The sequence below is a fragment of the Salvelinus alpinus genome, chromosome 7 (genome assembly GCF_045679555.1).
Source record: "Salvelinus alpinus chromosome 7, SLU_Salpinus.1, whole genome shotgun sequence".
Classification (NCBI taxonomy): Eukaryota; Metazoa; Chordata; class Actinopteri; order Salmoniformes; family Salmonidae; genus Salvelinus; species Salvelinus alpinus.
Genome location: NC_092092.1, coordinates 6,631,782 through 6,654,305, shown reverse-complemented (window position 1 = coordinate 6,654,305; position 22,524 = coordinate 6,631,782). Strand labels below are relative to the sequence as shown.

At 44.8% G+C, this 22,524-nt stretch overlaps 1 protein-coding gene across 1 annotated transcript; it reads right to left on the bottom strand.

Moving 5' to 3' along the window:
* Positions 1 to 3,479: 3,479 nt before the first annotated feature.
* Positions 3,480 to 22,165, bottom strand: LOC139580365 (pre-mRNA splicing regulator USH1G-like). Its single transcript, XM_071408981.1, has 6 exons — positions 21,877 to 22,165; positions 9,140 to 9,365; positions 7,670 to 7,900; positions 7,233 to 7,394; positions 5,931 to 6,691; positions 3,480 to 4,246 (listed from the first exon to the last, which is right to left on the bottom strand). The coding sequence occupies exons 1-5, from the start codon at positions 22,068 to 22,070 to the stop codon at positions 5,933 to 5,935; spliced, it is 1,572 nt and encodes a 523-aa protein (XP_071265082.1). The 5' UTR covers positions 22,071 to 22,165; the 3' UTR covers positions 3,480 to 4,246; positions 5,931 to 5,932.
* Positions 22,166 to 22,524: the final 359 nt, after the last annotated feature.

Genomic DNA, 22,524 nt, shown 5'->3' with positions numbered 1-22,524 from the left:
CTACTGAGGATGGGCCTCTGGGAGATAACACTGACAGGAGATTTACCATGTCTTTTGGGTGATAAAACCTAAAGAGCATTCCAGAGCATGAGTTAATGTTTTTGTTCTATACCGTACCAGGGAGACATGGTTCCAGTTTGGATCCGACGGGACAGATACTGCCTGCTATGTATTATAGGTATCTTTCATACAAATCTTAACCTTGTGACCCATTCTATATATATATGTTGTTCGTCATGTAGGTTGAAAGGGGTGTATCTTGGCTATAAAAGACCTTTGTAATTTTGACTCGGGGCTCTCAACGAATCATTTGACCGTGAATCGTCGACCAGCCATGACCAATCATTATTATAGTAGAGCACTCAATCGATTCACTTTATATGTGTGCGTTGTATTGACCTGCTCCCTTATTAATAAGTGATTACAGAGTTAGTTTAAGTATGACTCTGACTTGTGTGATAAGTTTGTCTCTCCTCGTTTGATAGTAAAGAAATCAACCACCACATTTGGCGACGAGGATGGGATGTGAATCTTCACTTGGTGACCGCTCCTGTCGACCTGGGTAAATCGTGCACGAGGGATCCCTCAAACTTGGGCTCTCAGGGAGACTACACTTCGGGAACAAAACAGATGGACCCACCTTTGATCTGAGAGGCAGTGAGCCGAGTGGATACCACATCTCGAACGTAGTTTTTTTTAAATAAAGAGGTGAGCGAAACACGCAAAGTGGAGTTTTTAGAAAAGCCTCTGTTACGTAGGCTTTAAGTGTGTATTCCTGTGTGAGGGGGGCACCTTGGAGGCATAAGCAGGGCCGGGTCAGTGGAGGATGATCTGAGAGTTAGACACTCAGACACCTATCATTGGTTGGTTGCGGGCCACCTAGAGCCGTCCTGACACTGAATTGATCACAGTGGGGATTGGTGCGGTCTGTAGGGCTGAGGGGCCAGGGTGACTGTGGGTTCTGTGTGATGCACGGTACCTGGTGAAACTCTATTGGAAGAAGGACCTCATTCTGAAATGTGTCTGTGAAACCTTCTAAGTGATCCTCAGAATTGGTGAATTCCAATTATTTTAAATGTGCTAGCCAGGTATGCACTGGGTTTGGTAATTTAGCGTTAAATATCTAGAATCTGTGTGAACTAGTTTTGGCCATTTAATGTTAAAACATCTGGAATCTGTGTGAACTAGTTAAGACAATTTATGATATTGTATAAGATAGTAAGGTGCACCTGTAATTGTTTTAAACCTGTAATTGTTTTAAATATGTACCCCATTTTAGAAGTATTGAAAAATGTAAATGTATGAGTTGCATTATCCTAGGAACTAATCATGAGATATAAATTAGAAAATATTCCTGCAGGTAAAAATATTGTTGAAAAACAACTCATTGATTAGGTATGTTTGGGAATAGCATTGTGTGACTGTGATATGAGAGTTGTGTGACTATAGAAATGAGTCTTAATCTGACGTTTGGATAGTAACATATAGAAATATGCTTAATCAGATTATTGAATTTTGGATAATAAGCTTTGATATAACGTTATCTTGGGGTTCCGTTCCTTCACTAGCCATCATAGAATATCACGGGTGGTATTGAGAGCGCAATGATATTTTAGAAAGCAGCGGAAGGTCTATAGTTCCTGTGAGACTTGATTTTGCCGTGGTTTCTGGGAGGTTAGAGGACCGTTGAGGATCCAATGACGGGCCGGTCATTCTCCAGGAAACAAAAGTAACTTTTTGGGGGTTCTGCTGGGAGTATGTTTGGAGAGCTGCTTCGTAGCTGTGGAGAGTCCTTGAAAACGCAAATGGAATGGTTGATGTGAGTACCTAAGAATTTCTAATGTTCTATATGGATTCTGTGAATATATGAAAATATTATAAATTGTATGTGTGTATAATCGATTACTAGAGATTTGATAAAGTAATACTGGGAATATAATGAGATGCAACTTAAACAACCCATACGTAGACGTACGTAGGTTTTGAGTTGGTCCCTTTAATGGATCATTTGATAAAGATGAGGTTTAAGCATTATTAAACTGTCTACAAAGTCTGGGCGATTGTCTCAGAAACTGATTGGAATGTGTCTACTTTTGGTAAACTTACCCTAACGATGTAACTATAAAACGCTTATTGGATTTTCTCCGTCCGTGTACTACTATATTTGAAATAAAATTGCCCTTAAGGCCTGAAAATGTGTTTTATTTTTTTCTTCCCAGTATGAGAGGAGTTGCTGGATTTATTGAATAAACCTTTTTCCATAAAGTTAGAGCGAATTAAGATGGAATCTCGACGTAATTTATAATGTCGTATAAAGCCTAGGGTATCCATCAAACGAATTATCATTGCGTGATTAATGTGATGCATGAGAAAACATAATCTACTTTTATTAAAAAAGCGCAAGATCTGTTTCCTAGTCAATGAATGTCGATTTAACTCTTTGCTAATCTATTCCTTTGGCATGTGAAAATCTCGCCGGAGAAATGCTTGGACCTTTAATTAAGGCTATTTTCTGGGAAATGTGTCGTTATTATGTGCCTGATTGAATGTTGGGCCTTCCTCTGACACCGCCTAGGTGAGCATATGCTGAGCAGTTGCCATACCAGGTGGTGATGCAACCGGTCAGGATGCTCTCGATGGTGGAGCTGTAGAACTTTTTGAGGATCTGGGGACCCATGCCAAATCTTTTCAGTCTCCTGAGGGGAAAAAGGTTTTGTCGTCCCCTCTTCACAACTGTCTTGGTGTGTTTGGACCATGATAGTTTGTTGGGTATATGGACACCAAGGAAATTGAAACTCTCGTCCCGCTCCACTTCAGCCCGTTTGGTCCTCCTTTTTCTATAGTCCACGATCAGCTCCTTTGTCTTGCTGACATTAGGCCATCATTGTAAAATAAGATTTGTTCTTAACTGACTTGCCTATTTAAATAAAGGTTAAAAACAAACATTGAGGGAGAGGTTGTTCATGCACAGTCATGCATACGAGTCCACCAGTCCACAGGCAGAACTCTTGTGAAACACTATACCCCGAACTGGATGCCCGCAGCAACCTGAGATAACACTTACTTTGGCACAGACAGAATGCATTCCAAATGGTACCCTGTTCCCTATATAGATCCCTATGGGCCCTGTGCAAAAGTAGTGCACTACATAGGGGATAGAGTTCTATTTGAGAGGTAGCCACAGACAGACTGACTGACTGATAACCTCATGTTCCAGTATCTTCAATAAAACGCAAACTGTCCTTAAAAACAGAAACATGGCTCCATCCCAAATGGTACCCTATTCCCTACGTAGTGCACTATTTTTATTTTTTTTACCAGATCCCTATGGGCCCTTGTCAAAAATATAAAATGTTGAGAATAGGGTGCAATTTGGGATACACACATATCATTGTAAAATAAGAATGTGTTCTTAACTGACTTGTCTAGTTAAATGAAGGTTGAATAAACATTTTAAAAAATGTAACAGATGTAACAAATGTAACATTATTATACATACTAAAGTAACAAAACTGTACAGTAATGTCTGTAATAAACAATAAACAAAACATTTTCTATTAATAAATAATAAATACATAAATAACATTACACGTTTGCACAAATATATAGACAAAAAACATGATCAAATGCTCAGTTGCAAATGAATGACAGTATTCCATATGGGAAACATGTGAGTGTGTTTGTTCCGTGCCAGTGACAGTACGTGAGTGGGCACCGTCCCACGGCACACCTGGTCCTGCCAGACCATCTGGGTGTGTAATTAAAGACGCCCTCTCATGCACGGCACCAGGTCCCTAGGGACTCTACCAGACCCCAGTGTAATGTTCTCTGTGTCCCCAGCCAGGGAGTGCTGTCCCTGGGGAGAGCCATTAGTCAGGCAGGACCACAGCTCTGTGTGGATAATCCTAACACCATCTCAGGACTCCATGGACTAGAGATGATAGTCAGACAGGACCACAGCTCTCCATGGACTAGAGATGATAGTCAGACAGGACCACAGCTCTCCATGGACTAGAGATGATAGTCAGACAGGACCATAGCTCTCCATGGACTAGAACTGATAGTCAGACAGGACCACAGCTCTCCATGGACTAGAGATGATAGTCAGACAGGACCACAGCTCTCCATGGACTTGAGCTGATAGGCAGGGCCACAGCTCTCCATGGACTTGAGCTGATAGTCAGACAGGACTCTGTGTGTCATCTTGAATGACAGTAAAGTATCCAGATGTCACCATGTCATCTCTCTGTGGATGAACAAAACAAAATACATACAATATGATCTCTGTTCTAGAAATTGACTTTTTATATAGAGGAAATAAATATTACTAATAGTCTACATTTTACTATAGCACTCCACTAGATGGCCCTATTTATCTATCAGCTACAAACCTGCCCTAATTATCTATCAGCTACAAACTGGCCCTATTTATGTATCAGATACAAACTGGCCCTATTTATCTATCAGCTACAAACTGGCCCTATTTATCTATCAGCTACAAACTGGCCCTATGTATCTATCAGATACAAACTGGCCCTATTTATCTATCAGCTACAAACCTGCCCTAATTATCTATCAGATACAAACTGGCCCTATTTATCTATCAGATACAAACTGGCCCTATTTATCTATCAGCTACAAACTGGCCCTATTTATCTATCAGCTACAAACTGGCCCTATTTATCTATCAGCTACAAACTGGCCCTATTTATCTATCAGATACAAACTGGCCCTATTTATCTATCAGCTACAAACTGGCCCTATTTATCTATCAGCAACAAACTGGCCCTATCTATCTATCAGCTACAAACCTGCCCTAATTATCTATCAGATACAAACTGGCCCTATTTATCTATAAGCTACAAACTGGCCCTATTTATCTATCAGATACAAACTGGCCCTATTTATCTATCAGATACAAACTGGCCCTATTTATCTATCAGCTACAAACTGGCCCTATTTATCTATCAGCAACAAACTGGCCCTATTTATCTATCAGCTACAAACTGGCCCTAATTATCTATCAGATACAAACTGGCCCTATTTATCTATCAGCTACAAACTGGCCCTATTTATCTATCAGATACAAACTGGCCCTATTTATCTATCAGATACAAACTGGCCCTATTTATCTATCAGATACAAACCTGCCCTAATTATCTATCAGATACAAACTGGCCCTATTTATGTATCAGATACAAACTGGCCCTATTTATCTATCAGCTACAAACTGGCCCTATTTATCTATCAGCTACAAACTGGCCCTATTTATCTATCAGATACAAACTGGCCCTATTTATCTATCAGCTACAAACTGGCCCTAATTATCTATCAGATACAAACTGGCCCTATTTATCTATCAGCTACAAACTGGCCCTATTTATCTATCGGATACAAACTGGCCCTATTTATCTATCAGATACAAACTGGCCCTATTTATCTATCAGATACAAACCTGCCCTAATTATCTATCAGATACAAACTGGCCCTATTTATCTATCAGCTACAAACTGGCCCTATTTATCTATCAGATACAAACTGGCCCTATTTATCTATCAGATACAAACTGGCCCTATTTATCTATCAGATACAAACTGACCCTATTTATCTATCAGCTACAAACTGGCCCTAATTATCTATCAGCTACAAACTGGCCCTATTTATCTATCAGCTACAAACTGGCCCTATTTATCTATCAGATACAAACTGACCCTATTTATCTATCAGCTACAAACCTGCCCTATTTATCTATCAGCTACAAACTGGCCCTAGTTATCTATCAGCTACAAACACATAGGAAGGAAGTCTGTTGTACTGACCCTCTCAGTGTCCTTGCTCAGTGTCCATGATTCCTTCTGCTGTTTGAGCCATGTTTAACAGTGCTTTGCCTGTCATAGACTTCATATAGTAATTTCTACAGTAATACTGACCGTCAGAGCTCAGTGTCCTTGATTCCCTCTGGTTCCTCCAGGGTGTCCAGCCGTCTCTTACAGGCCTTTAGCAGCTTCTTCCTGGGTCCCAGTGGGATGTGTATGGAGGTCAGTTCCTGGTCTGAGCAGAACAACAGAGCTTCGAGGTCAATCTTCTCCCTCCTGAAAATGGGCATGAACTCCCCCAGGCTCTGGGAGGCCAGGAAAGTCTCCAGGCGTCCACTCTCAGACTCCAGCTCCTCGTCCAGGCCCACGTCAGTCTCCACCCAGGGCAGCTCCTCGTCCAGGCCCACGTCAGCCTCCTCCCAGGGCAGCTCCTGCAGGGTCCTCTCCGGGAGGCTCAGGGCGCTCATGATTCTGTCTATCTTTATTGCATCATCCAGGCTGGGCTGGCGCCGGGGGAGACGGCCACGGAGGTGGACGTTAGGGGCACGGCCCACCGGCTCGGAGCCAGCCACGGAACCCTCATCCCGGGCTCCAATGCCGAAGAGGCCATCGGAGACGTAGTTCCGTCGGAACACCATGGTTCCAAGACCGGGCCGGGTGAAAAGGGAGTCACGGCCCGAGTCAGTGCTGATCTCGGAGTAGGCGGCCTCGTGGAGAACCGGGTCGCTGATGGCACGGGAGATGTGGAAGAGGGTGTCGGCACGTTCATCGTCATCGTAGTGGTCGTTGTCATGGTGATCGTGGTTGTTGCCGTGGTGAGGGAACATGTCCCGGATGTTGAGGCGCGAGTGGTCCTTAGAGTTGGCGTAAGTGCCCTGTTGAAGGAACATCAATGAAGACAAACCATTTGAATGGAAATAACACAGATTACAGCACTAAGCCTGTGGGAAATGTAATGGAAATAACCCAGGTTTCAGCACTAAGCCTGTGGGAAATGTAATGGAAATAACCCAGGTTTCAGCACTAAGCCTGTGGGAAATGTAATGGAAATAACCCAGGTTTCAACACTAAGCCTGTGGGAAATATAATGGAAATAACCCAGGTTTCAACACTAAGCCTGTGGGAAATGTAATGGAAATAACCCAGGTTTCAGCACTAAGCCTGTGGGAAATGTAATGGAAATAACCCAGGTTTCAGCACTAAGCCTGTGGGAAATGTAATGGAAATAACCCAGGTTCCAGCACTAAGCCTGTGGGAAATGTAATGGAAATAACCCAGGTTTCAGCACTAAGCCTGTGGGAAATGTAATGGGTTTGGAAGAATAGAGTGCGTTTATTTTCTAAAGTTAACTTTCCGTTAGTCAGAACCAACTGTTTTGGATGTTGTGTCTTTACATACAGTAGCTACTTGTTCTACCTGCTTGAGGAACATTACGTCCTGGCCAAGCTGAAGGCCAGACAGCGAGCGAACACTCTTCCTCCCATCCTCGTAGATCTTAAAGGTGCCGTCCACCTGTTTCTTCTTCTCCAGCTTCTTGTGAATCTTGGTCCTCCCCTTGGTTGTGGAGTGTACAGTGGCCTGTATAGATTGCAAAGATCGAAACGTGGACTCAGGAGAGGACATTAAACAGATCATTTACTAAATGTAAAGCAAGACAGAGTTTGACACATGAAAAAGGACAATGATCAATAGCTGAAATGTCTTGAGCTTACTCATGAACTTATTCATCAGGGAACGTAAAACAATATCAAATGATTTACTCAAACTGCCATAGACTATCAAAATAATATCAAATGCATTCATGAGCAATTGACAGTGAAGTTAGCAGGGAAGAAATGCTTTTGACCTCTGACCTGTGAGTATGGCATGTTGGAAGTGACCGCGTTGAACTGAGGAAGCGTGCGGCTTAGCGTGCTGCTGCTGTTATAACTAGAGAAACTCATGGCGTCTGAGTTATCCGACGTTACGCTCTCCTTCAGGAACATTCTCTCCAGCCGCCGGTGGTGTTTCTGCTGCTGCTTCACACAGTCCTTTATCCTCCTTTCTGCCGCGCGGAACGCTCTGTCTTTCAGCTTGCCCACCAGCTTGTAGAAGAGACAGATCTATTTAGTCACTATTTAAATATCACAAATACACCATTGCAGGTTAGGCTATACAATTCAAACTGAGTATACAAAACATTAAGAACACCCCTTTCCATGACAGACTGACCTAGTTGAATCCAGGTGAAAGCTATGATCCCTTATTGATGTCACTTGTTAAATCCACTACAATCAGTGTAGATGAAGGGAAGGAGACAGGTTAAAGAAGGATATTTAAACCTTGAGACAGTTGAGACATGGATTGGGTATGTGTGCCGTTCAGAGGTTGAATAGGCAAGGCAAAATGGGCACCAGGCGCACCGGTTTGAGTTTGCAACTCAATATTAGGAAGTTGTTCATAATTAGTATTATATTTTCTTTAACCTTTATTTAACTAGGCAAGTCAGTTAAGAACAAAGTCTTATTTACAATGACGGCCTACTACAAATGCAAAAGGCCTCCCTTAATCCCAGACGGGGGCTGGGATTTAAAATAAATAAATAAATAAAATACAGGACAAAACACACATCACGACAAGAGAGACACCACAACACTACATAAAGAGATACATAAGACAACCACACAGCATGGTAGCAACACAACATGGCAGCAGCGCAAAACATGGTACAAACATTATTGGGCACAGACAACAGTACAAAGGGCAAGAAGGTAGAGACAACAATACATCACGCGAAGCAGCCACAACTGTCAGTAAGAGTGTCCATGATTGAGACTTTGAATGAAGAGATTGAGATTAAACTGTCCAGTTTGAGTGTTTGTTGCAGCTCGTTCCTGTCGCTGGCTGCAGTGAACTGAAAAGAGGAGCGACCCATGGATGTGTGTACTTTGGGGATTTTCGTCAGAATGTGACTGGCAGAACGGGTGTGTAACCAATATAATTTAAACAATAACTGAAATATAATTAAAATACAAATATTTTGTTAAAATGGATACAAATATGATGGTAAAATATATTTTTTACAATCTACTGGTATAAAATTGGTATTTCTATTTTATTTGGATCCCCATTAGCTGTTGCAAAAGCAGCAACTACCTTTCCTGGGGTCCACATTGAATATGAAAAATTACATAATACAGAACATTAATAGACAAGAACAGCTCAAGGACAGAACGACATACATTTAAAAATGATATGTAGGCTATACCTGCCAATGGTCATTTAGTAGTCTCAGTAAAGTTTCTTCCTGCATTTGATCCTTGTCATTGCTCCTGATACCTCACCTTGGGGTTGTGAACAGACTGCTTGGCGGCGATGGAGTCCAGGTATCGGACACAGTCCATGTGGCTCTTGGTGGCAGCCATGTCAAGGGGCGTGTGGTAGTCGTTGTCCAGGCACCACACATTGGCACCGAACGATACCAGGAAGGACAGGCAGCTGTGGTGGCCGTTGGCGGCGGCCAGATGGAGCGGCGTGTTGCCCCAGATATCACACTTGTCAGGGTCACCTCTGGGAGGAGGGAGAGGAGGAGAAGGAACACAGGGATTAAAAAGACACAGTACATAATAAAACTCAGGCCTTTTACCCCCTGCTTCAGCATAGTCCATCAATTACAGATGTTAACATATACTTTCCTAGATTCAGATTTAGGCTACTTTTGGACCAAAAAAAATCACACTCGATTTCCATCCAGGAATATACTTAATCTGGTTCCGGGAAACTGAGCCATGGTGTGTGTACCTACTCTATGTGTGTGACACCCGATAATGACACGATAATGACCTGACTTTGACCCAATAATAACCTGATAATGACCTGATAATGTCCTGATAGCGACCTGATAATGCCACGATAATGGCAATGACCTGATAATGTCACGATAATGACCCGATAATGACCTGGTAATGACATGTTAATTACATGATAATGACATGATAAAGACCCGATAATGACTCTGTAAATCAACAGGTTTACAGAACAGAGAAAATGAACCCACCCCTGCTTAGCTATGCCTATATCCTCTTTCACATTACACTAAATTCAGGAAGTAAGATGACCCAATTGGGTGACCTCATGTCGTTTTCAGTTCTACGGTACTGCTGACTACCATTTCTACTCTGCTGACTACAGACCATGACTCTGCAACTTATAATTATACCTTTAAATAAATACAAAGTGAAATATATACCCTCAAACAGTGAGGGATCTTTTGATGAAAAGGCGCAAATATTACACAACACATGGATGTCATGACATGACAGTTATATATCACTTCCTGCTTTGCGTCTCAGAGCCCCTCCCCTTTCCTGTGTTGCCCTCACCCATCCGGCCCAGCGTGGCTATGGTGTGATTAATAATTGAGGTGGTGCAGGTGAAACATTACAGCGATGTTAACATGTATTATTCAACATATGGACTGAGAATCTTTTCTCTCACAGACACCCAGAGAAGCTGTGACCCCAGAGAGCCACAAGGTCAACACCTGGGCCATGTACAGTTGCCAAATGTTGTCGAACATTGCAGATAGAAATGCCACGAATAGAGCAGTTGTGATTCATTATTCTACATGTCAGAGAGAGGCATGTTTGTTCTACATAACATATTTCTATCTGAACGTTCCAAAATGTTGCGTCCTGATGAACGCTGGCTGTTCTTCATACACTTGACCCTGATTTCTACTTCCTGCATGTCTGTACAAACTGATCAAGGATCAGGTCACCCCCTGTCTACATAATCATATTCATTATGATCTAAAAGGAGTCTAACTCTGTCTTAATAATACAGTTTTTGTCACGTGCGCCGAATACAACAGGTGTAGACCTTACAGTGAAATGCTTACTTACAAGGCCTTAACCAACAATGCAATTTTTAAGTAAAAAAATAGGTATTAGGTAAACAATAGATTAGTAAAGAAATTAAAATAAAAAACTGTAAAATGACAGTGAAAATAACAGTAGCGAGGCTATATACAGGTGGTACCGGTACAGAGTCAATGTGCGGGGGCACCGGTTAGCCGGGCTAATTGAGGTAATATGTACATGAATGTATAGTGACTATGCATAGAGGATAAACAGAGAGTAGCAGCAGCGTAAAATAGGGGTTGTGGGGGGACACACAATGCAAATAGTCCATACTAACACATTTGATCATTCATGCATTTATAGGTTCAATGTACATCGTCATCATCATCATCAATATGCATCGTCATCAATGTGCATCGTCATCATCACCATCAATGTGCATCAAAGAGATATGACTATCAACGAACAGCCAAGAGATCTGACTATCAACGGGACAGCCAAGAGATCTGACTATCAACGGGACAGCCAAGAGATCTGACTATCAACGGGACAGCCAAGAGATCTGACTATCAGCAGGACAGCCAAGAGATCTGACTATCAACGGAACAGCCAAGAGATCTGACTATCAACAGGACAGCCAAGAGATCTGACTATCAACAGGACAGCCAAGAGATCTTACTATCAACAGGACAGCCAAGAGATCTGACTATCAACGGGACAGCCAAGAGATCTGACTATCAACAGGACAGCCAAGAGATCTGACTATCAACGGGACAGCCAAGAGATCTGACTATCAACGGGACAGCCAAGAGATCTGACTATCAACGGGACAGCCAAGAGATCTGACTATCAGCAGGACAGCCAAGAGATCTGACTATCAACGGAACAGCCAAGAGATCTGACTATCAACAGGACAGCCAAGAGATCTGACTATCAACAGGACAGCCAAGAGATCTTACTATCAACAGGACAGCCAAGAGATCTGACTATCAACGGGACAGCCAAGAGATCTGACTATCAACAGGACAGCCAAGAGATCTGACTATCAACGGGACAGCCAAGAGATCTGACTATCAACGGGACAGCCAAGAGATCTGACTCAACAGTAAGCCAACCCTACTACCCTACAATGTGGCCCAGTTAAAGACCAAAACAACTGGGATTGATACCTAATTAAAACAGAGCCTCAGCACTTTCTTGTTTTCATGTATCATTTATTTGAAAATAGGCTACAGCTTCTGATTTCCAAATCTGCTCGCTCAATCTCTAACAGAAAATAATAATAGGACACTTGTATGAAATATGTTCCCCAGTCAGAGCATCTCCATTCAGTGCCATTTAGTCCAAGTTTATGTCTAATATTCTGGTTCTGGGAAACCACCCTGACCTATATGTTCAGCCCCATTCTTTTCCTTGTACCTTTTAGATACGACATAGAAAGAGGCCTGTATAACGCAGAGAAGTAGAAGCAGATCAGCGTTGCTAAGTTCCAGTAGTATGTAAGCTCCTTTAATCTTCTAGCAGGCCTTGTGATATCCACCACAGCTCTGGGCCTGTCCATCCTTAGCTCAGCCACCACCAGCCTGGGCCTGTCCATCCTTAGCTAAGCCACCACCAGCCTGGGCCTGTCCATCCTTAGCTCAGCCACCACCAGCCTGGGCCTGTCCATCCTTAGCTCAGCCACCACCAGCCTGGGCCTGTCCATCCTTAGCTCAGCCACCACCAGCCTGGGCCTGTCCATCCTTAGCTCAGCCACCACCAGCATGGGCCTGTCCATCCTTAGCTCAGCCACCACCAGCCTGGGCCTGTCCATCCTTAGCTCAGCCACCACCAGCCTGGGCCTGTCCATCCTTAGCTTAGCCACCACCCGCCTGGGCCTGTCCATCCTTAGCTCAGCCACCACCAGCCTGGGCCTGTCCATCCTTAGCTCAGCCACCACCAGCCTGGGCCTGTCCATCCTTAGCTCAGCCACCACCAGCCTGGGCCTGTCCATCCTTAGCTCAGCCACCACCAGCCTGGGCCTGTCCATCCTTAGCTCAGCCACCACCAGCCTGGGCCTGTCCATCCTTAGCTCAGCCACCACCAGCCTGGGCCTGTCCATCCTTAGCTTAGCCACCACCCGCCTGGGCCTGTCCATCCTTAGCTCAGCCACCACCAGCCTGGGCCTGTCCATCCTTATCTCAGCCAACATCAGCCTGGGCCTGTCCATCCTTAGCTCAGCCACCACCAGCCTGGGCCTGTCCATCCTTAGCTCAGCCACCACCAGCCTGGGCCTGTCCATCCTTAGCTCAGCCACCACCAGCCTGGGCCTGTCCATCCTTAGCTCAGCCACCACCAGCCTGGGCCTGTCCATCCTTAGCTTAGCCACCACCCGCCTGGGCCTGTCCATCCTTAGCTCAGCCACCACCAGCCTGGGCCTGTCCATCCTTATCTCAGCCACCATCAGCCTGGGCATGTCCATCCTTAGCTCAGCCACCACCAGCCTGGGCCTGTCCATCCTTAGCTCAGCCACCACCAGCCTGGGCCTTTGCTGCAGCATCAACGCCCCTGGGAGTGTTGTTAGAGGATCTATCTGTCCTATTAGTCCTATCCCTCACCCTGACCTTTCCTCTACAGCCAAAATCTACGCTGTTAATATCTATTTTACACATCTGACACTGCCGCTTCTTTCAGGCATCAATATCTACTGCTCTCGCCACACTTAATTACCATCATGCCTTATAAACCTGTCACCAAGGTCTTGACATATCCCTGGAGTATTGACCCTACCCTCCTACTCTCTTCTTCCCCCTACCCTCCTCTTGTCCTCTCCCCCTACCCTCCTCTTGTCCTCATTCTCTCTCTACCCTCCTCTTCTGCCCTCTCTCCATACACTCCTCCCCCTGTCCTCTCCCCCTACCCTTCTCCTCCTGTCCTCTCCCCACTGTCCTCTCTCCCTACCCTCCTCTTGTCCCATCTCCCCCTACCCTCCTCCTCCTGTCCTCTCTATCTACCCTCCTCCTCCTGTCCTCTACCCCCTGTCCTCCTCCTCCAGTCCTCTCCCCCCTGTCCTCTCTCCCTACCCTCCTCTTGTACCATCTCCTCCTACCCTCTTCCTCCTGTGCTCTCTCCCTACCCTCCTCCTCCTGTCCTCTCCCCCTACCCTCCTCCTCCTGTCCTCTCCCTCCTGTCCTCTCTCCCTACCCTCCTCCTCCTGTCCTCTCCTCCCTGTCCTCTCTCTCTACCCCCCTCCTCCTGTCCTCTCCCCCTCCCCCCCTCCTCCTGTCCTCTCCCCCTACCCCCCTCCTCCTGTCCTCTCCCCCTACCCCCCTCCTCCTGTCCTCTCCCCCTACCCCCCTCCTCCTGTCCTCTCTCTCTACCCCCCTCCTCCTGTCCTCTCCCCCTACCCCCCTCCTCCTGTCCTGTCCTCTCCCCCTACCCCCCTCCTCCTGTCCTCTCCCCCTACCCCCCTCCTCCTGTCCTCTCTCTCTACCCTCCTCCTCCTGTCCTCTCCCTCTACCCTCCTCCTCTCTTCTACTCTGGTTCTCCTGGGTGCTGTCTCCACCATAGTGGGTTGTCAAAAGGCTCTCTAAATAGGCATTATAGCCCTTCCATCCACACCTGCTTGTCCAGCACTTAAACCTTCAACAAAAGAGAGGTCTTTTTACCTGTACTGTCTGTACACATGCACAAAGGAGCTTCGGTAGCTGAAAGACTGGCTGACTTATCAAACGATAATACAGCCTTACTCCTAAATCCCGTGTCTCTCTTGTTTCCCATTGGAAGTCAGAAAGCACCATTGCTAGACTGCTGAGGGTGTATTGTGACCGTACAGGACCTTCTGACTAGGTGATGTATTTTAAAACCATTTTTTAACCTTTATTTAACTAGGCAAGTCAGTTAAAAACAAATTCTTATTTAAATGACGGCCTACCCCGGGCCAAACCCTAATGACACTGGGCCAATTGTGCGCCGCCCTATGGGACTTCCAATCACGGCCGGTTGTGACACAGCCTGGAATTGAACCAGGGTCTGTAGTGACGCCTCTAGCACTGAGATACAAGATGGCGCCGGAGAACAAGGCTGACGTTTTACGTATTCGTAACCAATTGTGTTTTTTTGTTTGTTTCTTTGCGTTGTTTGTAACTTATTTTTTTACTTATTGTGTATATAATATTGCTGCTACCGTCTCTTATGACCGAAAAAAAAACTTCTGGGCATCAGAACTGTGATTACTCACCACGGACTGGCAGAATCCTATTTTTCCTTTAACGAGTCCGACGAGCCTGATGTGAATGACATACTTCCCAGATGACAGTCATTTGCGTGAAGAGAAGGCGGAGAAAAAGGGGCCAGAGGGCGGGCTGCCTTCTGAGAATTCGAAGCCAATCGAATAAACCCCCATTTCCCTCCATTCTGCTAGCAAACGTGCAATCTTTGGGAGAAAAAAATCAATGACCTACGCGGAAGATTGGTAGTTTAATGGGACATTCAAAATTGTAATATCTTAAGCTTCATTGAGTCATGGCTGAACAATGACATTATCAACATACAGCTGGCTGGTTATACGCTCTATAAGCAGGACAGAACAGCGGCGTCTGGTAAGACAAGGGGCAGAGGACTATGTATTTTTGTAAATAACAGCTGGTGCACGATATCTAAGGAAGTCTCGAGGTTTTGCTCGCCTGAGGTAGAGTATCTCATGATAAGCTAAAGACCACACTATCCACCTAGAGAGTTTCATCTGTATTTTTCGTAGCTGTCTACATACCACCACAGACTGATGCTGGCAATAAGACCGCACTGAATGAGCTGTATTCCGCCATAAGCAAACAGGAAAACGTTCACCCAGAAGCGGTGCTCCTAGTAGCCGGGGACATTAACACAGGGAAACTTAAATCTGTCTTACCAAATTTCTATCAGCATGTTAAATGTGCAACCAGAGGGGAAAAAAACTCTGGACCACCTTTACTCCACTCACACAGAGACACATACAAAACTCTACCCTCGCTCTCCATTTGGCAAATGTGACCATAATTCTATCCTTCGGATTCCTGCTTACAAGCAAAAATGAAAGCAGGAAGCACCAGTGACTCGAACAATGAAAAAGTGGTCAGATGAAGCAGATGCTAAGCTACAGGACTGTTTTGCTAGCACAGACTGGAATATGTTCGCTTTCAAGGAGCGGGACTCTAACCCGGAAGCTTATAAGAAATCCTGCTATGCCCTCCGACGAACCATCAAACAGGCAAAGCATCAATACAGGACTAAGATCGAACAGTACTACACCGGCTTTGACGCTCATCGGATGTGGCAGGGCTTGCAAACCATTACAGAATACAAAGAGAAGCACAGCCGAAAGCTGCCCAGTGACATGAGCCTACCAGGCGAGCTTAACAACTTCTATGCTCGCTTGGAGGTAAATAACACTGAAATGCATGAGCGCACCAGCTGTTCTGGAAGACTGTGTGATCACGCTCAACGCAGCCGATGTGAGTAAGACCTTTAGACAGGTCAACATTCACAAGGCAGCAGGGCAGACAGATTACCAGGACGTGTACTGCGAGCATGCGCTGACCAACTGGCAAGTGTCTTCACTGACATTTTCAACCTCTCCCTGTCCGAGTCTGTAATACCAACATGTTTTAAGCAGACAACCATAGTATCTGTGCCCAAGAACACTAAAGTAACCTGCCTAAATGACTACCGACCCATAGCACTCACGTCCGTAGCCATGAAGTGCTTTGAAAGGCTGGTCATGGCTCACATCAACACAATTATCCCAGAAACCCTAGACCCACTCCAATTTGCATACCACCCTAACAGATCCACAGATGATGAAATCTCTATTGCAATCCACAATGCCCTTACCCACCTGGACAAAAGGAACACCTATGTGAGAATGTTATTCATTGACTCCCTCAGCGTGATCAAGACAAAGTAGATGATTGTATGCTACAGGAAAAAGAGGACAAAGCACGCCGCCATTCTCATCGATGGGGCTGCAGTGGAGCAGGTTGAGAGCTTCAAGTTCCTTGGTGTCTACATCACCAACAAACTAACATGATCCAAGCACACCAAGACAGTCGTGAAGAGGGCATGACAAAACCTATTCCCCCTCAAGGAAACTGAAAAGATTTGGAATGGGTACTCAGATCCTCAAAAGGCTCTACAGTTACACCGTCGAGAGCATCCTGACTGGTTGCATCACTGCCTGGTACGGCAACTGCTCAGCCTCCGACCGCAAGGCACTACAGAGGGTAGTGCGTACGGCCCAGTACATCACTGGGGCCAAGCTTCCTGCCATCCAGGACCTCTACACCAGGCGGTCTCAAAGGAAGGCCCTAAAAATTGTCAAAGACTCCAGCCACCCTGGTCATAGACTGTTCTCTCTGCTACCGCACGGCAAGTGGTACCGGAGCACCAAGTCTCGGTCCAAGAAGCTTCTAAACAGCTTCTACCCCCAAGCCATAAGACTCCTGAACATCTAATCAAATGGCTACCCAGACTATCTGCATTGCCCCCCCCCCCCCTCTTTTTCACCGCTGCTACTCTCTGTTGTTATCATCTATGCATAATCACTTTAATAACTCTACAGTGGCTTGTGAAAGTATTCACCCCCCTTGGAATTTTTCCTATTTTGTTGCCTTACAACCTGGAACTAAAATTGATTTTTGGGAGGTTTGTATCATTTGATTTACACAACATGCCTACCACTTTGAAGATGCAAAATATTTTTTATTGTGCAACAAACAAGAAATAAGACAAAAAAAAACAGAAAACTTGAACGTGCATAACTATTCATCCCCCCCCCCCCCCCCCCCACCCCACAGTCAATACTTTGTAGAGCCACCTTTTGCAGACATTACAGTTGAAAGTCTCTTGGGGTATGTCTCTATAAGCTTGGCACATCTAGCCACTGGGTTTTTTGCTCATTCTTCAAGGCAAAACTGCTCCAGCTCCTTCAAGTTGGATGGGTTCCGCTGCTGTACAGCAGTCTTTAAGTCATAGAACAGATTCTCAATTGGATTGAGGTCTGGGCTTTGACTAGGCCATTCCAAGGCATTTAAATGTTTCCCCTTAAACCGCTTGAGTGTTTCTTTAGCAGTATGCTTAGGGTCATTGTCCTGCTGGAAGGTGAACCTCCGTCCCTGTCTCAAATTTCTGGGACTGAAACAGGTTTCCCTCAAGAATTTCCCTGTATTTAGCGCCATCCATCATTCCTTCAATTCTGACAAGTTTCCCGGTCCCTGCCGATGAAAAACATCCACACAGCATGATGCTGCCACCACCATGGGATGATGTTCTCTGGGTGATGAGATGTGTTCGGTTTCCACCAGACATAGCGTTTTCCTTGATGGCCAAAAAGCTCAATCTTATTCTCATCTGAACAGAGTACCTTCTTCCATATGTTTGAGGAGTCTCCCACATGCCTTCTGGCAAACACCAAACGTGTTTGCTTATTTTTGTCTTTAAACAATAGCTTTTTTCTGGCCACTCTTCCGTAAAGCCCAGCTCTGTGGAGTGTACGACTTAAAGTGGTCCCATGAACAGAGACTCCAGTCTCCGCTGTGGAGCTGTGCAGCTCCTGCAGGGTTATCTTTAGTCTCTTTTTTTTGCCTCTCTGATTAATGCCCTCCTTGCCTGGTCCGTGAGTTTTGGTGGGCCGGCTCTCTCTTGGCAGGTTTGTTGTGGTTCTTTAAATGTTTAAATAATGGATTTAATGGTGCTCCGTGGGATGTTCAAAGTTTTGGATATTTTTTTATAACCCAACCCTGATCTGTACTTCTTCACAACTTTGTCAATGACCTGTTTGGAGAGCTCCTTGGCTTGCTTGGTGGTGCCCCTTGCTTAGTGGTGTTGCAGACTCTGGGACCTTTCAGAACAGGTGGATATATACTGAGATCATGTGACTGATCATGTGACACTTAGATTGCACACAGGTGGACTTTATTTAACTAATTATGTGACTTCTGAAGGTAATTGGTTGCACCAGATCTTATTTAGGGGCTTCATAGCAAAGGGGGTGAATACATATGCACGCACCACTTCTCCGTTTTACATTATTCATTTTTTTTTTTAAATAAGTAATTCTTTTCATTTTACTTCACCAATTTGGACTATTTTGTGTACGTCCATTACATGAAATCCAAATTAAAATCCATTTAAATTACAGGTTGTAATGCAACAAAATAGGAAAAACGGCAAGGGGGATGAATATTTTTGTAAGGCACTATAGCTACATGTACATATTACCTCAACTAACTGGTGCCCCCGAACATTGACTCTGAAACGGTACCCCCCTGTGTATAGTCTCGCTATTGTTATTTTACTGCTGCTCTTTAATTACTTGTTACTTTTATCTCTTATTCTTATCCATTTTTTTAAATTACTGCATTGTTAGTTAGGGGCTCGTAAGTAAGCATTTCACTGTAAGGTACCTGTTGTATTCGGCGCATGTGACTAATAACATTTGATTTGATTTGCAGTGCCTTAGACCGCTGCGCCACTCGGTAGCCAAGTGGTTTGTGTGGGGAACCAAGATTATAGCTGTCATCTGGCTGTAGCTGCCTACTACTGTAGCTCACAAGGACAGGAGTCCGAGCAAACCTGCAGGCTAACAATGTGGTGGAGGAGTGGGCCCTTTCAAAAGTCAGTCTGAATGAAAACAAGCATCTCATGTAATTGAGCTGGATTTATTATCTAGGAAGGGAGGCCCTGTGAGACAGGATGAGATGCCTCCATTCAACTCAGAATCAGAGCTACCATCAATGAATGACTGGAGGTCCACATATGAAGGATTCATTTAGTAATGATTGATGAAACAACCTAGTCTTCATGCTCCGCTACAGTCCTATACTCATACTACTACTGCCATTAAGGCAGCCCCCCCGCACCTCTCTGATTCAGAGGGGTTGGGTTAAATGCGGAAGACACATTTCAGTTGAAGGCATTCAGTTGTACAACTGACTAGGTATCCCCCTTTCCCTTTCCACCGCTACTTCCATAGAGGTGTGTGTGTGTGTGTGTGTGTGTGTGTGTGTGTGTGTGTGTGTGTGTGTGTGTGTGTGTGTGTGTGTGTGTGTGTGTGTGTGTGTGTGTGTGTGTGTGTGTGTGTGTGTACACGCTTGCACGCGTGCATAAGTATTCACGCAGCACGGTTGTGCATTGGTGTCTGAGAGACTATTGGTTAGCAGGCCATCCTCCTGTCAGTGACATTTGCCTTTAAATTAGGCTGTTAAAATGGGAACACAGAGGTGTCCATCACATTAACAGCCCTATTGGACGGGGTGAGGAGGGTCAAATTAGCAGACATAAATCCTGAGCTGGCACTAAAGTGGCCGTTTGAATGTAAATGTTGTTCCTAGACAGTAATCTGAACCAGTTGACTGAAGGTTTTCTTCTGCAGTTCAATGCCAGGATAGCGAGTTCGATTCCTGGACCAACAGAAATATACAGTGCATTCGAGAAAGAATTCAGACGCCTTGACTTTTTCCACATTTTGTTACGTTAACAGCCTTACTCTAAAATAGATTAAATAAATAAAAATCCTCATCTATCTACACACTATACCCCATAATGACAAACTGAAAACAGGTTTTTAGAAGTTTTTAAAAATGTATAAAAAATATTAAAAAAGAGAACTACCTTATTTACATAGGAATTCAGAACCTTTGCTATGAGACTCGAAATTGAGCTTAGGTGCATTCTGTTTCACAAGATCATCCTTGAGATGTTTCTACAGTTGATTGGAGTCCATCTGTGATAAATTCAATTGATTGGACATGATTTGGAAAGGCACAGACCTGACTATATAAGGTCCCACAGTTGACAGTGCATGTCTGAGCAAAAACCAAGCCATGAGGTCAAAGGAATTGTCCGCAGAGCTCCAAGACAGGATTGTGTCGAGGGCCAGATCTGGGGAAGGGTACCAAAACATCTGTGCAGCATTGAAGGTCCCCAAGAACACAGTGGCCTCCATCATTCTTAAACGGAAGAAGTTTGGAACCACCAAAGGTGACCAGGAACCCAATGGTCACTCTGACAGAGCTCAAGTCTTCCTCTTTGGAGATGGGAGAACCTTCCAGAAGGACAACCATCTCAGCAGCACTCCACCAATCAGGCCTTTATGGTAGAGTGGCCAGGCGGAAGACACTCCTCAGTAAAAGGCACATGACTGCCTGCTTGGAGTTTGCCAAAAAGGCACCTAAAGGACTCTCAGACCATGAGAAACAAGATTCTCTGGTCTGATAAAATCAAGATTGAACTCTTTGGTCTGAATGCCAAGCATCACATCTGGAGGAAACATGTCACCATCCCTATGTGATGCATGGTGATGGCAACATCATGCTGTGGGGATGTTTTCAGCGGCAGGGACTGGGAGACTAGTCAGGATAGAGGGAAATATTAACAGAGCAAAGTACAGAGAGATCTTTGATGAAAACCTGCTCCAGAGCGCTCAGGACATCAGACTGGGGTGAAGGTTCACCTTCCAACAGGACAACGACCCTAAGCACACAGCCAAGACAACGCCGGAGTGGCTTCGGGACAAGTGTCTGAATGTCCTTGAGTGGTCCAGCCTGAGCCCGGACTTAAACCCAATCTCTGGAGAGAATCTGACTTAGCTTAAGGATCTGCAGAGAAGAATGGGAGAAACTCCCCAAATACAGGTGTGCCAAGCTTGTAGCTTCATTCCCAAGAAGACTCAAGGCTGTAATTGTTGCCAAAGGTGCTTCAACAAAGTACTGAGTAAAGGGTCTGAATACTTATGTAAATGTGATATTTCAGTTTTTTTATTTGTAATACTTTTACAAACATTTATAAAAACCTGCTTTTGCTTTGTCATTATGGGGTATTGTGTGTAGATTGATGAGGGGGAAAATCGATGTAATCAATTTTAGAATAAGGCTGTAACGTAACTAAATGTGGAAAAGGTCAAGGGGTCTGACTATAAACATATACATAATTGCATGTCTCTGGTCTAGGCTATATTGCTCTGACTCTGCCCTTTCAGGTGGAAGGAAGTGAGAAGATACTGTGCATAAATTGCAAACTTGCCTCTGCGCACGCTGCACTGACATGCGACAATGCACCTCCACACCTGTTTGTTGATACTTCAACTGGTAGGCCAATTTGCAATCGGGACACCTGAGCTACATTTTAAATTAGTTGCCTTGTTACTTCCTCGCAAGAGAAGCTATAGGCTTTATCGGCTGCTTAGGAAACGTAACGAAACTTACCCTCTTTCCACAACGAGCCGGAGCGCGTCAAGGTTGCCGTGGTACGCAGCCCATAACGTCGGTGTCATTCCGTCTTCATCGGGCGCGTTGAGCTGCTTCCGAGTGGCCTCTCTGAGTAGGTCCAGGTAGCCATCCCGGGCTGCCCGGTGGTACTTGTCGTTCATAGTGCCTACGGCTCTGATAGCCTGGCTCATGGTCAGTTATTTGGCATCTAGGTGTGGTAAGAGCTTTCCCTCCGAGGGGGCAAGTTTGTACAAGACGCTCGGTGTTCCGTTGGGTTGTAGGTTGATGCTTCCCTCAGGAAGGAGGCAGGGACTACAGAAGCCAGAGCGGTTGCCAGGGGGACACACCAGACGGTTGTCAAACAGGGAGGGGTTCAGAGAAGTTGACAGCCTTAAACCTGTGCAGATCATGGAGATCTCGCTGTAATCATTTGTTTTAGTTTGAACCTTAGTTAGCTAATGAATTGTGAATGCGTTTTTATCCATTAACAGTATTCAATTCTGAATAGTAGCCTAACAATTTAAATTAGGCCTGGCTAATTTTACTGAATCAATTAGTAATGCCATTATTCATTATTGCATTTTAATAACATGTCACTGTACAGTAGATTACTAGCTCAGAACACGGAAACGATTCAACAGTAGC

Coding starts and splice junctions, on each gene's coding strand:
- LOC139580365 (XM_071408981.1), bottom strand. CDS start 22,070: ATGAGCCAGGCTATCAGAGCCGTAGGCACTATGAACGACAAGTACCAC. Junction 9,366..21,876: donor CGGCTCGTTGTGGAAAGAGG/GTAAGTTTCGTT, acceptor CCCTCCTCCCAG/AGGTGACCCTGACAAGTGTG. Junction 6,692..7,232: donor ACGTAATGTTCCTCAAGCAG/GTAGAACAAGTA, acceptor TTCCTTCAACAG/GGCACTTACGCCAACTCTAA.